Source organism: Uloborus diversus, unplaced genomic scaffold (assembly GCF_026930045.1).
Source record: "Uloborus diversus isolate 005 unplaced genomic scaffold, Udiv.v.3.1 scaffold_594, whole genome shotgun sequence".
Lineage (NCBI taxonomy): Eukaryota > Metazoa > Arthropoda > Arachnida > Araneae > Uloboridae > Uloborus > Uloborus diversus.
Window position 1 is genome coordinate 1 of NW_026558785.1, and position 18,064 is coordinate 18,064.

The 18,064-nt window shown below is 33.3% G+C and overlaps 1 protein-coding gene across 1 annotated transcript in view; it reads right to left on the reverse strand.

Moving 5' to 3' along the window:
* Window positions 1-324: 324 nt before the first annotated feature.
* LOC129233661 (uncharacterized) overlaps window positions 325-18,064 on the reverse strand; it is a gene marked incomplete at its 3' end in the record, with an annotated part of 40,193 nt that continues 22,453 nt past the window's right edge. The window contains exons 4-5 of the mRNA XM_054867636.1: window positions 3,646-3,744; window positions 325-430 (exon numbers count right to left, since the gene is read on the reverse strand). Of these exons, the coding sequence (XP_054723611.1) occupies window positions 325-430; window positions 3,646-3,744 (205 nt within the window). The remainder of the gene's footprint in view (window positions 431-3,645; window positions 3,745-18,064) is intronic.

Sequence of the window (18,064 nt, forward strand, 5' to 3'; positions counted from 1 at the left end):
ACACTTCACCCACTTGCTGATAATTTTTATAGGTTTTAAGTTTTTTGCCAACAAAAACCGTATTACAGACCGCATCTCACAACTGATGGGAATTTCATCTGCAGCGCACATTTTAAATTTGACTTTAAAAAAAAAAAAAAAAAAGCAGAGATGTTCCCGTTGGAATGACTGGATGCCGACTGGGATGCTGAAGACGTAGATACCAAACTATACGTGATTGGCACTCAACTAGCGGCGTCAGATGGAAAAGTTCCTTACTTTCTGAATAACCCTCGTAAATGCTTATTTTAAAAGATTGCTGTATGTGTAAGGAACTGTACTTACGTGGACATTCTTCAGTACACGCTCGGCAAACGTTATACGTATGAGGATAGTCTATATCCAAGGGAATACAATTGACAGATTCAAGGGTCTTATTCACACGGCATTCCTGAAAAACACCCTGGAAGGGGAAAAAAGTTTTGCTATGAAAAATATTTAGTTTTAATAAACTTTCACTAAAAGTTAAATAACACTCTCTTCACACCGATCGCGACAAGATTTCCAGCATGTTAACGAACTATATTGCTTTCACGAGAAAGATAGACTATTTGTAAACAAAAAATGCGCGGTTTGGCATCGTCAAATACGTGTCAGGAAAAAAATCCACAAAAGTAACATAGTTTAGTGGCAAACTGCTTGTTTACTCCTGGGATATCTTTTCAGTGAACGCAGTATAGCAGAAAAAAAAAACACGAAAGGGCAGTACAATTTGTTATAATAATGTAGCTCCGAAATTAAATGAAAAAAAATAAAATAAAATATGGGGGAAATGAGGTATATATCGATTATTTCCTTTTTTAGTACTACATGGGAACTAAAGAGAGAGCCATGGCCTCATCTATTTTGACTGGTTGGAGCGCAAATAGTTGCAAAAGCTGAAAATTGCGTCGGATATTTATAATGGCGTTAACCCCTGTCAAGTTTTTAGAGCCGTTGATTTTCATCTGGACCAGTCGGGCTTGATTTCCGGCAACCGGCATGGTAAAGATCTGCCACTTCTCTCGTGCTACATGGCAATCATAAGACTTCACACTAAATGATTATAGGTCGTTTGTAGAGAAGTACCTATGTAGAGATGGGCAAGAATCTGTAGCGGAGTGTTTTGGTTCAGGGACAAACGATATGATTTGTTGTTGTCGTACTTGACAAAGTGCAAAGGATGAAACGATGATAAAAATTATATATTGCCAAAGTCATGAATTGCTGCCCTAGGCAATGTCTTCACCTTCCAATTTTAGAACAATTTAGATCTGTTCCTAGATTGGATGGTTAGATCAGGTTTGCGTTTTGAATGGTATATAAGCAAAAAAAAAAAGCCCAGCAAGTCCTATATTATTGATCTGGACAATAACTCCAGAGAAATTTCCGTGAAAACTTCCGAATACTAACATGCAATGTCAGTGAAACAACCCAGTCATCTCTACCAATCTATGCAAGCCAAACTCTCTCAAACCACGAGATTAGGATTTTTTTTTTTTTTGTTCCTTTGAAGACGGACTTCTACAAGGGAATGCTATTTTCATTCAGTACAAACCAGCCTAATAATTTGTAAGGTAGAGGCAATTGAAATTCAATATTTCGCTTTTGCATCTTGTTCTCGCAGGCAGATGAGCTACGCAGAATTCATCTAGCCTAAACTTCGAATCTAAACTTACTGCCGATCTACCTTCCAAGTGAATCGATTATTGCATAAAAGGCATAAGTCACATTTTTTTTCAAAATTGAGTTAGCTGTGGTTTTTCCATATTTGTATGTAGCGACATCGACTAGTGTAGCAGGGAAGTCAATTCTTGTGCAACAAAGCACTTTATTTAGGGGTTACATTTTTCGTTTAGTGCAGAAAGGGCGTAAGTCCCGATTTATGCCCTTTCTGCGCTAAACTCGAAGGAAGAAATAGTAGGACGCAATGGCAAGTTCCTGGAACTAGATTTTTTGGCGAAATGAAGTAAACACAAATAACTCCTTTAAGGTAGCTTAATTTCGGTAATGGTAGGTTCGTCAGTTCGGGGGGTTAAGGCGGGGGGGGGGGGATTAAAAATCACCGAACCAGAATGAAATTCGCTAATTTCTTAGGAGTTTATAAACATTACTCTAGGAACTGCGAAAAAACTGTATACTTTCAGTGAGATATACACTGGCCAAAGTAAAAAACAACACTGCAGGAGACTTTCTAGAAATAACACTGAAAAAATTTAACAAGCTGCTGATGATTTTACTCTGGGAGGACATTCGTTTGTCCATTGCAACCGGGATTTTGGGATAGTAAAGCAAATGTTAAACAGATATGACAGATTATAATCATGGGAAATCAAATCTCTTATAAGTGAAATCCTGATATTATATCAAGATTCATCCCCCGTCAAAATCTGTTGAAAACAATAAAATCTGTAACTGCTAAAACAGGTGCCCTTCATTTTTTAAGTGGACTTATCTCTTTAATTGAGATTTTGGAAAAATATTCTACCGGGCGACAAATGTTTTCAATTATCAATATTCATGATGTTTAAATATTCGATAGAACATCAAAGGAACGGTTTCAGACTAGCTATTTTATAGACGGTTTTCTAGAGAATATTGCAAAGTAACGCTTGTCGATTGAACTACCTTTGCCAATATTGAGTATAAAGGGAAAATTTTCATATTGTTGGAAGAAATAACAAATAGCAAGATGATTATTCAGTGCAATTTTGAACACAGTCATACTAATATGTAAATCAAACTTGGTACACTAAACTAGACAAGAGAAGGATAGAAGAAAAAAAAAAGAAAGATTTGCATGGAGGATGTATTTGATGAATATGAATGTAGTTTTATACGCAAGTAAAACTTTTGCTTTTTCTCTCAGTTTGTTAGTTTTTGTATTTTTTTTTAAATTTTAAACCACATTTTATTATTTCATTAAAACAAGACTAGAGAAAAAGGAAAAACAAGATGTATTTTCTTAAGATAATGAATTTATGAATACGGACTTCACTAATTATTTTTGTCACTTTGTCATATTATTTTTCATTATCATAAATCAGTTTGAATCAAATCCGATTCACTTGATTTACATTTTTATCACTCTAAACTTGTCTTTCAGGATATTTATTGCAGAAAGGGCATACGTCCAAATTAAAAAAAACAGTTTTTTAATTAACTTCAGTGACAAAATGAAACTTAATTTAAGGTGAGGTTTACCACAAGTAGGTGATCCTACTTTTGACTGGATTAGTCATAAAAATTTTCATAGACTTTAGTTCATTTCTGAATGAAATAATCACTTTTTTTTATTCCTGAAAAGTTACATTAGTTGGACTTATGCCCTTTCTGAAAAAATTGATTCAAGTTTGGAAAGTACTAAGATCGACTCCGGGGGAGGGGGGTGATCCCCTCCCTTGTACCCCTGACACAATCCCGTTCAAAGCAATAATTTCCTTGACCAATGAAAAGGCTACAATGTGCTGTCCGGATATCTTACTGGCGTTTAACTGGGTCGGTCAATATGGCCTTAAGAAGTTTTGAATCGGCTAGGTTATAAGGTCGAAAGACATGTATCCGATCTAGATACACTTTATTGGGTGTAGCAAAGCAAGCAAGTCGTAGCAATATTTAATTTCATACCAGTTGATTTACAGGAGCTTTACCACCGCGTTCTCTCCAAGTCTGTAAATAGTCTGTGCAGTTCGACTCGTATGGAGATGGCAGCAAACGAGTCTCTTCCTGCAAAAAAGTAAAAGTGATTTGAACAGCAGGTTCACCACATGAAAATAACTATTCACTTGAAGCTTTGGGCTCAAGAATAAATACTAAGGCGCTATAGAAATGCAAACAGGTCGAAAATTTGAAGTAGATTATGATATATACCGATTTCGACTTTTTTCAATAATAACGTTCTTGTTTTGAAAGAAAATCATTATTCTTTATTTTTAAGCAGAAACGAGACTTCACAGAAAATTCGTTTTCATTTCGATAGCGTTTGTTGGGAGAAAAGCACTGGTTTCCTAGGAGCGAATCGCCGATCTTCGACGTCGCTCCTCGCCGTGTCGCTGAAATCAAAGTCAAGTGGATTCCGGCGTGGCAATTCAAGACGTCGCTTTAGCTCGGGCACGCATGCGCAGAAAAATCAAGGTTTTGCCTCGGCGAGGAGCGACGCAGACGATCGGCGTGTTCGCTCTACAGCATTGGTTTCCTAGAAGCCGACCCTCATCGTCGCTTATCGCCGAGAGGAAAACTTGATTCTTCTGCGCATGCACGCCCGAGCTAAATCGACGTCGTGAGTGGCCACGTCGGAATCACTTGACTTTGATTTCAGCGTCACGCCGAGTAGCGACGCCAAAGCTCGGTGATTTCGTTTCTAGGAAACCAAAGCTTAAAGCAGAATTTCTTCGTAGCAGATTTGACTTAATGGAGTTCAACTTTAGTAGCTACTGGGAGGGAACTGCAGGATGTAAAAAGAGACACATTCCGCTGAAGTGTACACATTTACATCTAAAAATGCAATAAAATGCTGTTCTTTCTCTATTTTCTTAACCGGAATCAAAACAAGTGCATTATTTGGCACTCTCACAAAAATTCAAAACCTAGTATTGTGTGGGTTTGGATATGACACTGGCTTAATACTGCTTCGAGCTTCATTTTGTGAAACCTACATCATAACGAATAATGAAATACCGGTATCGACATGATATTAAATCCAGAATTATAACAGTTTATAAAACACCAGTCCCGGTATGCTGATGGATTTGGTACAATTTCGGTTTTGGTATGTTATACACAACGGTTCCCTTATGATACATGAATGGATATTGTTCCGGATTCGATATCATACTAAACCGATGTTTCATGAGTTGAGTATTATATATTTTTACTGGATTTTTCTGGATTAGAGTTGTCACTACAACAGGCTTGTATCAATGGTTCTTCTGAAAGTACTTGCTGCTCAAGAATGAAGATTGGCTATGGGATGTAACCAGCTCTCTCCGATACGTAAATGTTCTATACTGCCGTGGGCAGGTAAAGGGCAGTAACTCCCAATTTTTCGTTATTTTTCTGTATTTTTGTCATCTATTGTACTTTAGCTTAATTGTACAAGCTTGCTTTTTGCTTTCCTCTGGAAAAAAGCGCGAATGAAACGTCTAATTACAACATTTTCCTATTGTTACTTAGTATTAAATCCAAACACATTTCTTCGAATGTCTCGAAAACTCATTTTTGTAGATACTGCCGTTTACACAGCAGTAAAAGACATTCGAATAGTTTAAATTTACGATTACAGGAAAAAGAATGCATGTTTCCCTCCCTAGTTGGTCATATATCTTCATTTATGAGGAAACTTTTGCTTTTTCCCATTGTATGCTCTCTCTCTCTCTCTCTCTCTCTATATATATATATATATATATATGTGTGGTCCTTATTTATATGGGAAAAATTTTTTTTCGGAATTCAACAAGTGACGCCCCCTAGTTTTGTGACACTATAACAAAAAGTAATCGGTGCAAAATTTGAACTCGATCGGTCAATAATAACACGTGCCCCTAGGACGTTGAACTTTAACACTTTTGATAATTTTCTCACAAATCTTCAAGTTTTTACTTCAGGCCCCTTACATCGTTTCTCCTAAGTTTGAAAAATATTTTTATAGCGAGGCAGCACTAAAATTAATCTTTTTAATTACTTCATATCGTCTAAAGATTTTACATTGAATAAGAATGAAATAGTGATTTAGAAAATTTACCTTAATCGTACGCTTTTCTCAATGTATCTCAATCGTGTTCATTTTTTCCCCCGATAGTCTTGTACTGTCTGTAAAATACTAAATTACTTTTGTGACTCATATTTGGTAAATTGATTGTGAAATTCTTCGATTAATTGTGCTCCTCTTTCAGCTGTATCATTCACAACTTTCAGCATTTTAACGATATCTCTTCCCTTTAAATAGCTTCCTTCATTTTGCCATGAATCAGGATCAAATAGGAAAACATCTTTTGGTGTTTGTAACTTATCAAACAATTTTATTAACTTGTAATTGATTCTATAAAGAGGAAGATCTTTACTAAGAAAGTATTCCAAATCAGCTACTGTTATCTGAAATTTTTCATACAGTCATCAGACACGTCTTCCTATTCAGCAAGCATTTTTTTGGAGTAGACTTTTCCTATCTTCAAAGTTAATTCTTTCATCCAATACGGACAAAGCTACTAGTTCATCCCCTAAGTACCATAAGTGATTTATGAATTTTTCAATCACTGCTTCTACTGCATGTTTGTCATCATTTTGTACGCTTCAGGTTTTTTAGACACTAGACTTTATATTAATTTAAAAGCCCTAGAATGGGTTGCTGCGAAAAACTATATCTTCATACAACATTCAACTGTAAAACAGCATTTACGGGCATTCTCTTCATGTAAAGTCAATTTAAATTGTTTCCTAAATATATAAATATTCAAACAATAAATTCCTTTTGCCACCCATCTGGCTCACGGATAAGCTCCAGGTTGCCGAAAACATATCCCTGTAGGAGGGAGGACTTCACCAAGAAATATTATTACACGTTATGAGAATTCTCTGTAATATTTCTTAATTCCACTTTCTACGAACAATAATATGTCATCAAATTCTTCTTTTAGAATTTAAGTGGTATGTGTACTTTTTGAATTTTGAAGCGCTTAAATAATGGAATATCGAGTCTAGAACTAAGAAAGGCAAGAACTTCTTCAAAGACACTCTGCAGTACGATTTCAAGTGCGTGATGATAGCAATACAAATGCAATATATCACCGTTCAGCTTTTACTCTAAAAAATTACATGCACAATTTATACGGCCGGTATTGTAAGCCGCTGTATAAAACACTACAGCTTAAACAGTTAGCAATAATGAACAATCATCTAAGATATCATATACAACCGAAGAAATATCTCAGAAATTCTGAGTAGCTGTTCAACACTGGGACCTGAAGCTATCATGGTAAGCCTATCGGCGTTTTTTTTTTTTTTTTTTTTTCAGTTACATCTGGATGTAGCTTTGTATCCCAGGGAATAACTAAAAAAATCTAAATTTAAATTCATGAAATCTGATTTTACCTCTCGAAGATTTTCTCTTACTCTCGTAAGGGATGTACGATTGATCATAAGTTTATTTGGATTTAAATTTACTGCATCTACATTAATTAATTAACTAATTTAAATTTACAGCATCTTTGTCCCTAATATGGCATTTGTCTAACACTGATGAAATGCGAGCAGATATCAATAGTTGTCAAGCTTTTTTGCATTGTGGTAGACCAGAAAAAGAAAAAAAGGTTCAACAGGTTAGGATAGATACCCATTTCGGTTTCTAAATCTTGTGAATTGCAAGAGGAATTTGATGATAATAAAGGATTATGTACTGAAATAGAAGACAGTTTAAAGTATAGATTTTTACATTATTCCGATCTGGAATTTTTTTTTTAATTTATATTTTGGATATGGAAAATAGAGTTGATTTTTATGGTAATGTAATCGAGGATTTTTCAAAATTTAAATTATAAGAATGCATAAACATTTAAGTATATAACTAAAGAACAGCGAATTAAAATATAATTGTCATTAATTATATTTATAGCATGGAAACCTAGTGACCCTATTTGCTACACCTATTACATACACAGACAATTTTCTAAATCAACACCCCCAAAGCCTGCAGGAGGCAATTTGTTATTGTCAAAAATCATTCATTAATGGCCTAGGCCATTCATTAATGGCCTTTAGAATCCCTTGTGTCCATCTTGGTGGAAAGAAATGTTCCTCTGCCGCTCGGTTTGAAACGAGCGCGAATAGCGGTATGCCTGTCCCAATGCCATTGGTGTACATGTTCCCTATGTAATATGTAAAATTTTACACAATAAAAGTGAGGGAATGGTTGGTCTGGAAGTAGCAACATCTGTTGAGGCTCAAAATTACTTTAAATATGAAATCTAGGAATATTTTTACATAAAAATGAGAAAATTCGCATTTTTTTCTTTGAAACTCAAAAAAGGGGGCACTAGGGGCACGTGTTAATATTTATGGATTGACTTAAAATTTTGCGTGGATCATTTATTTGTATGATGGAACAAATTGAGGGGGCGTCGTGTAAAATATCTACAACTTCAAAAATAAGGACCACCCTAATATATATATATATATATATATATATATATATATATATATATATATATATATATATATATATATATATATATATATATATATATATATATATATATATATATATATATATATATATATATATATATTGGTTTTTAAGAGGATATAAAAAATGCTAATCTACTTAAACTGGAAAATGAAAAAAAACTTTTCACAACTCCTTTTTCAATTTCCCTGCCAGCTGTTAGTTGTTACAAACCTGAAATAGAAATTAGAACCGTGCAATGTGGAAAAGAAAACATAAGGAACTTATCACCTGCCGTTAGCCAAATACATTGAATTTCGAAATTTGTACCAACAATAATTTTAAAAATTTACACGATTTGACTGTCGGATATCGTCTTAAGTTTGGTTTACTGTGGTGTGAAGGTGCTTGAGAACAAATGCCTTCTATTATAAACATTAATTTAAATACACCTGAAGAGTCCAATTTTGTTTAAATTTTCAAGAACTAATTCTAATATAAATTGATGACGTGGAAAAAATTACAAATACATAAGCCATATAAAGTATTGACTGTTTAATAAGTAATTATTATTAAAAATTTCAAGTTTTTCGATTGTATTTTATACGTAAATTAACGGACTCTTTGAAATTATTTATTTACAGTAAAACCTTCATTTCTATTTTCTTTTTTCTCGTCATATAGTTTTAATCTCCAATACTCAGACTTGCAAAGGAAAAGCATGCATAAGTGGCATTTTTTCACTCTTAAAGAAATTGGAAGTGGTACGCATAGCCTTTTTTTCTTCAGGTACTAACGCGCTTCCCAAAATGGTTGGCCAACTTGGGAGCTGGCAGGGGGTGCAAGATGATGCCCTTGCACACCCTTTATTAAACGAGCTGATGACTTTCTTTTACTCCAATTTAATGATAATAGTGCCTTGGAATAAGAAAAAAAAGCACTTTAAATATTTTTACCCCGAGTTTGCTGCGAACTGAAGCAAAAAAAAAAAAAAACCGTTTTATACAGATTAATTTTCCAATGTGATTCAATGATTAAAATCTCTAAATAGCGCCAATTGGGGTCAAACTAAAACCAAATCAAACAACAACAACAACAAAAACAAAAAAAAAAACCGCTAATTTTTTCGCCAAGTTGTCGAAAAAACTTGATGTTCAAAAGATTGGTGATCTATCGGAAAGTGTCCGCCAAATTATAACACCACTTGAGTTTGTATTGAAATTAACAATGATTCCCGCCCCCCCAAAGAAAAGGTGTAAAAGACCCCCTTTGGAACATTCGAATGCAACCAAAAAGGAAGGTGCACAACTAGACCCCACTATGTGTCTACGTACCAAATTTCAACTCTCTAGGACATACCGTTCTTGAGTTATGCGAGATACATACGCACATATACACATACGCACATACACACATACGCACATACACACATACGCACATTAGGGTGGAACGAAAAAAACAAAGTTTTTACTTTCGAATCGTAATAGTGCGGAAAAGTTGCGATTGGTGAAGACTTACAAAACAAAACAAAAATTTTTAAAATCGGATAATATCTTCCGATCCTGCAACGAGCCTCAATATTTGAAAAAATGGAAAATTTCGTGTTTTCTTAGTGATTTTTCAAAAATTTTGTTTTAATGTTTCTTTTTAAGGCTCTAACACGGAAAAGTTACGATTGGTAAAGCCTTCAGAAATAAAAAAACAAATTGAAATCGAATAATACCTTCTGATACAGAAACAAGCCTAAAAAATCGAAGAAGTTGAGAATTCCAGGGTTTTTTCCGAATTTTTAACATTTTTGGTTCAATGTGCTTTTTCAGGCTACAGAGCGGAGAAGTTACGTTTAGTGAAGACTTCAAAGCAAAAAAAAAATTTTTTTTTGAAATAAAACAATATCTTCCGATCGCGCAACGAACCTACATATTTAAAAAAATGTAAACTTGAAGCCCTTTTTCAGCTTTTTTTTTTTCTTTTAGTTTAACGATCCTCATAAGTTCGGTATGAAATACTAATGAAAGAACGTTTGTTTATAAAATAAATGATATTTTAGTACTAGCCTGCCTGTGAAATTGTCCACATGGCCCTTTAATCCCGCGAGACGCATAATTGTTTATGCCGCTCAGTACAGTGTATGCATCTATTACGGCCCATTAGCGCCTCACGATCTTGAATTTATGAGCTTTTTAGTTGGTTTGTGTCTATAGGTATCTTACTTAAATGAATAAAGCAGTCGTGCTGGCATCGGTATTTCTCAATGTTTCTAATGTGCGTGTGATGTCTATTTGCTCTTTTTAACGTGTTTCTAACATGAATCCATCTTTGCAGAAAAGAATTACGAGAAAGTCCTTAAGAGCATTATTCTATTATCAAAGAACCTGATTCCGTTTATAGTGTCTCCAAACTCTGGATCAGCCAAAGACATAGTGAAAAGCATTGTATTATATCTAAATGAACAAAGAATTTCACTGGATAGTTTAGCCATCGTAGGTTGCGATGGTACTAAAATCAATGCTGGGTGGAAAAGTGGCGCGATTCGTCAATTTGAAATTTGTATTGGACGACCATTGCAATGGGCTATTTGTTTATTACATTTCATTGAGTTTCCTTTTCGCCATCTTTTTCGGCATTTGTGCAAGGATCAAAGATATCTTTTAGATATATCTCAAGCGATAAAGGGTGGCAATTGTCCAAATGATTTGTCAAATCGTGACCCCGGCCCACTCTCACATTCCAGATGGCTCACTTCTGCAAATCGAGTTCTTAGACTGTACGTAAGTGTATCGATCCCATCAGGTGAGTTAAAATACATAGTAACTTTTATTTTGCGATGTTACATGCCGGTCTGGTTTGAAATAAAGAACCGCAAAAATTTCACAGACGGTGCCATTCATGTTTACAGAACAATTCAAACCTGTCGATACTTACCTGACAATCTAAAACAAGTTGTTTACCCTGTCATTGAAAGAAATTCTTTATTTGCGCATCTTGAAAACTTATTAATGGCAGTGGTGTTTGATGAAAGGAGTCACATAAGAGAACCAGCGTTTAAAAGTGTGTTAAAAGCCAGAGAGTTTCTTTCTAAAGGCAAAAACATTAGAAACTTTCTCATTCCATCTCTAAATTTCGAAGCAGAAGATTACACAGAGATTATTAATTGGAACACGACAAAGCTATCTTCTCCACCTTTTCTTCGAAACGGTCATAACAAAGACATTGAAAATTTTATTGTAACAGGCACTATACCCGACTGGGATATAAAACTATTCCCCTGCCATACGCAAGCTGTCAAAAGATGTGTGAAGTTAGTGACGGAGGCTTCACTCAAAGTGTGTGGATTTAAATCAAGAGATGGCTACATAAAAGCCACATTGAAATCCAGATCAACTATGCCCGAATTTTCCAAAAAAATCTGATTAAAAAATAGCTTCAACAAGAAACACTTAAAACAATAAGACTTGTATACTGGATTGTAAATTTGGTAAATATTTTATAACTTTTTATTATTTGAAAATATTTCATTATTGTAAAGAATGGTAGTTTTGCATGTTTAGAAGATACCTTAAAAGTCAAGTAATAAATTAATGTTTATGTGTAATGTAGGGTTTTTTAAAAGGCTTTTCCCTGTAACACCGGGGGAAAAAACAGCAAGAACAGTTTTACTTTTAATCACTAAGAAAAGATGAAATTCTCCCTTTTTTTACTTTTCATTCTTGTTCCTGGATCAGAAGGTAGTATTCGATTTCAATATGTTTTTTTTTTTTAAATTCTGAAGGCTTCACCAATCGTAACTTTTCTGTCTTAGAGTATTAAAAAGAAACATTGGAGCAAAATTTTTAAAAAATCGCTAAAAACATGAAATTTTCCATTTTTTTTCAAATTTTTAGGCTTATTGCGGGATCGGAAGATTTTAACCGATTTTAAAAAATTTTTGTTTTGTTTTGTAAGTCTTCACCAATCGCAACTTTTCTGCACTATTACAATTCGAAAATAAAAACTTTGTTTTTTTCAGTCCACCCTAACGCACATACACACATACAGTGGCTCCCAAAAGTGTTCGTACACCTTGAAATTTTGTAGTAAAACCAAAATAACGCAAAACTGAATTTGAATACGAAGTCCAATTTTTTTTCACACCATTCTTATGCCATTCTGAATAAAACTCAGTAGTTTTTTCAAAATATTGCCAGATTTTTATTTTTGTCAAAAAATGAAGAGACGGAGAAATAATGCGCCACAAAAGTCGTCGTACACTCAAATTTTTTCGAATAAATTCATGATTAAAACTATCATATGTCATTTTTTTTTATTATTTTTGCATTGTGTTGACCCTTAAAAGTCATTTGGCTTTAATTTTGTGTTTATTTATTCCTTAATATTGTGCTTATTACTTTAAAATGACTGGTATTTGAAAAACACCACAAACACCATTCGAAATTTGAATTGTTTACTCACAGTAGCAGTAAATTGGTTTGAAATGTCTCTAAATAAGGTAATTTATACCATTCTATAGTGAAGTGCTTGGTAAAATGCTTTAAAGACAAGAATAGGATCGAAAACACGGTAAGAAAAGGTCAACTGGCAAAGTTAACAATGCGTGATCGGAGGTTTACATTTAAAAAAATTATGAAAAATACACATTTGAGTGCTGAAAAAATTTCTGCAGAATTGAATGAAACATTTTACGTTTAATTTTCACCTAAAATTGTTCGCCAAGTTCTCTGATTAACTGGATTAAATGGGACCTCTTCCTGCAGAAATTTTCTTGTTCGTGCGAATAACAGTAAGCTTACGCTTTCCGTCGCAAAATCAATGATAAATAAGCTCAAAACGTTTTGGAACAACGTCTTACTTATAGATGAAAATAAATTTAACATTTTGGGGTTAAATTGTTGTATAATTGTAAATAAAAGAAAAAATGAGGAATTTAATCTGAAGAACTTAGTTGGATCAGTTAATCAGGACGGTGAAAGTGTTTTAGTGTGAGGGTGCATTACAGCATCAGGACTTGGAAATTTGGAATTTTTTGATTAAATAATGAATCATGCTGTTCATTTAAATATTTTAAAAAGCAATTTTAAACTATTAGCCCAAAATTTGGAAATTGGAAACAACTTTGTTTTTTATCGAGATAACGATAAGAAGCACACGTTTGCGTTTGGTGCCTCAAAAATTGTCCTTAAGCTTAGAAATACCCCCTCAATCTCCAGATTTGATCTTAATGTAACATATTTAGAGATATCTGGGGGCTAGATTACGAAAATACAGCTTTGAAACGAAAATAGAGCTAGAAACAGTAAGACTCAAACTGGGGTTGAACACTTACTCAGAAATTACGCAAAAAAAAAGAAAGAAAAAACAATGAAATCTATTCCCAGACGTTTAAAAGCTCTTGTTGATACTGCATGATGTTCTACCTAAATAATAACTCTGTAAAAAAATTAGATTATTTACTAATTTTTTGACATTTTTTCAAAGTGTACGAAGACTTTTTGTAAGATAAAATTTCCGGCAATTTTTGGTTTTTGATTTTTTTTAAATTATGTTTTAATGTTTTATTAAAAATTTTCATGTAGTTTTGTTAAATATAGATCATAGATCTTATAATAAAATACCTATTCCGAAACATTAATTCTAACCAATGGATAATGGCCTATTTCATTGAAAATCGTAGGTGTACGAACACTTTTGGGAGCCACTGTACGCACATACATACGTACATACAGCCGTCACGAGAAAATTGGTTGTAATTAATTCGGGGATCGTCAAAATGGATATTTCGAGTGTCTATACGTTCTTAGGCAGATATCCACGTGTGGTTGGGTTGAAACAAAAACTCAATATTCATTTGCAGGCGAGCAAAATGGAAATTAAGGCCGATTTTTTGGTGAAAATTTTTTTCGCGAATACAATACTTCCTTTACTTCGTAAGAGGAAGTAAAAAAGTTAATTCATGAAACTAAATAAATTTCATACTTTTATAAAATTAAAAAAATAATAACTATTTACATTAAACAAATAAAATTCAACTTATTTTAAACAAAGGATCAACCATAAAGTATAGCATGAAAAATACTAGTCTCATTTTTTAGCCTACTTTCCCAGTAAAAGTCAGAAAAAGAAGAAAAAAAGCATGAAAGAAGGCTTAATGCATCTTAAAAATATCGTGAAAAACAAAAAAAAGTCAAAAATAAATAAAATAATTAAATAAATATCGAAAAATTAAAAATTGGAAAGTTAGGGTATTGAGATGGGGAAAAATGTCTGTCGGTCTGTCTGTCCCCCCCTAATAACTTTTGAATGAATTGTCCGATTCGAACAAACTTTTTTTTGTTCGAAAGATCTCGGCGAGGACACCTCATTCCCACATTTCACTTTTTGATTTGAAATTTTTTTGTTCAATTTTGAACAGTTCGAAAAAACTAACGCGTACGGGGAAATTCAAGGCAATTCCGAACTCTGAAGCGAGTTTGCTTCAAACAAACTTTGTAGGAAAAAGCTTTTTTGATGAAAAACTTGTATATAAAATATCTTTTTGATTTGAACAATTTTCCGTTCAATTTTGAACAGTTCAAATCCCTTAACATTAGCGCCTACGGGGAAACTGAAAGTCAATGTAGATTCCATACTTGAAGGCGGATTTACTTCAAACAAATTTTGTTGCAAATAGCTCTTGACGCCAAACTCCAGGCTCCGAGAATTTAGGGGCACATGACTCCGACTCCCCGACTTCGACTCTGACTTCGTAGCTTTGGCAAAAATTTATACACGGGGGACAAATGACTGACTCCGATTCTTGAATATTCGACTCCGACTCTTTTATCTCAAAATGAGATTGACTCTGACTCCGACTCCGTAGCTATGGTTTTAACAGTAAAATAATTATTGTTGATACGACTTGTTTTTATTTTCACGCTAAAGTTTTAATTTAGGTGTTTTTAATTTAATATTTCTACATAAAAATATGCCAGACGATTTTTTTTTTTTTTTTTTTTTGACAATGAAAATTATTTTTTTAAGTTGACATTTTATTGTTTTTATTTATTTTGGTAAGTGCATTAATTCATTAAAGTATTATTTTTGGCAACAGGGGAAAAAGAAACGATTTTTTTTTTTGATATGATGTATTTATTTTAATGAGCTTATTAATTTTAATTATTATTTTTTCGTTTTGAAAGCTGTTGAAGATTTTTTTTAATGGAAAAAAGTGTATTAGCTGATTTGTTTAAAAGGTGCTGCTATTTTATTTGTTCGTTTTTTTTTTATTTTATTTTATTTTATTTTTATTTATTTTATTTTATTTTTTACGCATCTAATTTTTTTAGATGAGTGAGGAATATTTTATTCCTAGAAATGAGCTTAAAATATTTAAAAAATATGTTTGAAACAATTTGCGATTTTAGCTATTTTTGAGAATTTTGATCAGGTACTAGAATGTAGTATGGGTATACGGAAAAGTAGGCTCGTATAGTTCTAGACAGAACTTCTTGTATGTCTATGAGTGTCTGTAAGAGATGTAAGAGACGCACTTTCACCCCCTAGTTTTAAAAATAAAATTTAAGTCATTAACAAAGGATAAAATAAAACACGAAAACTTTAAATATCATGTTTATGTTTAGGAACACGGACAGGGGGTGCTTCTCACACCTCTTGGCTTTTGAAAATAAATAAAAAGAATTAAACAAGGGCGAACAACAGCATACTTGAAGAAAAAAAACCTTAGAAACTGCGTCACGAAAAATATTAATATTACACTTATGTCAATGAGGGCTAGCAGGGGGCAGTAAGAGGGTGTACCTGCGCTGGCTTTTAAAAAGAGAATTAAATTAATTAAAAATAGTATAATACTTTTTCAATAGCATTAAAAAAAATTAACGTATAATTATTTGAAAATTTATTATTGGATATAAAATTATTTTTTTTTTTTTTTTTTAAAGCAAAGGACAAATCTGTGCCTGAGAGCCAGACTAGAGTATGTCTAAAAGTTGAGATTTTCAGTTCAATAGTGCATGATATGTAGTATCCTATGTATGCACCATGCGAAAGTTTTCTCTCTCTCCTGTAAAGAGGCGATTCGCAACTCCAGCGCTCGAATACGACCTTGCGGTGATTTACAAAACTGTCGAAAAAACTAAAACATTGCCACATTGCGTTCCACGTGTGTCTGTTGACGTCGAAACAGAAAAATTTTAAATTAACCGATTCGGAAGTTTGAGAGAAATAACTCAGCTAAAAATGCAAAACAATAAGCGCTAGCCAAGCAAGGCAAAGAAGTATCATCTTCTTCTGATAATAATTCGTAATGTCATATTAAATTTTCTAGCATTAGTTGTTATTCTTGTCAGGCCACAATTATTATTTAGTTTTATCAAGAATTGATGAATATCGAATTCAACATCGTGGAAATGGTTGCTTAGAACTACGAACTAAATAGTTTGCAATAATTTTTGACGTTTAGTAATTCTTCTTGAATTCTCATTTCTTTCTACGTGGGCCAGAATATCCACAAGACTTTGACAATTAATATGAAAAGAATAAAGCGAAAAAATCATGCTTACGAACAACATTTACTAGGCTTATAAGCATTTTTTACGCTACGGCGTGCGTTTGTTTTACCCTTTTCATCCGCCATTAGACGATGGCTGCAGTGCCCACTATAGTTCGTTGGAGTAGCGAATTCTGCCAGCAACCATATTGGCCATTCCTGTCGACATTATATACAGTGCTGGCAAAAAAAAAATCTTTACATTTGGTTAGCAATTAAAAATTTTACATGCAAATTTCTTTTTATGATATTGCTTGGCATGATCTCTATTTATTTAGTCGAATATCGAATATTCGTTTAGATTGTGGCCGAATATTTGGCATTCGGCCAATTCCAAAGGGAACATGCCAAGTAAAATCACGACAAGAAAAAAATATGTAAAATATTTAATTGCAACTAAATGTAAAGATTTTTTTTTGCCATCACTGTACAAACTATGTAGTTACTATGTTATTCAGGAATTTTTATTTCTTTCCTGTTCCTGTTGGGTGAGCAAATAAAATTCTAATAAATCGCAACTCCAAAGAACTATAGGGGCACTCTAGCCACTTTCTAATGGCGGACGAAAAAGGTAGAACAGATGCACGTGATAACGAAGAAAATGCTAATAAGCCTAGTAAATTTTGTTCGTATGCATGATGTTTTCGCTTTATTCTTTTTAAATTAATTTTCAAAGTCTTGTTGATATTCTGGCCCACGTAGAAAGAAATGAGAATTCAAGAAGCATTACTAAACGTAAAATATTAATGCAAACTACGTAGTTCGTAGTTCTAAGCAGCCATTTCCACGATGTTGAATTCGATATTTATCAATTCTTGATAAAACTAACTAACAATTGTGGCCTGACAAGAATAACAGTTAATGCTAGAAAATTTAATATGACATGACGAATTATTATCAAAAGAAGATGATACTTCTTTGCCTTGCTTGGCTAGCGCTTATTGTTTTGCATTTGCAGCTGAGTTAATTCTCTCAATTTCGATGTTTCTAGTTTCTGAGTTCTAATTCTGAACAAAATTCTCACGGATACATGGTGGTAGTTTTCTTTTCAGTTAATCTACCATTATTTCTTTTTACTTATCTAATTCTGTAATCTTTCTACCATTTTATTCTACTCATGATAAAAATTATAAATGGTGGAATGGTAAACATGCGGAATCTCGCCAAGTGTACTTTGCTCGCACAATACTAAAGCTATAACCCTAAACAAATTTGGTGACACCTTTCAGCTGAGAATAAAAGCAATAAAGTAAATTCTTCCTCTGTTAAACATTTTCATTTTGTTCTACGATAATATATTCAAGAAAATATTTTGCATACTGTCTATTCCAACTAAATGCTGCTGTAAA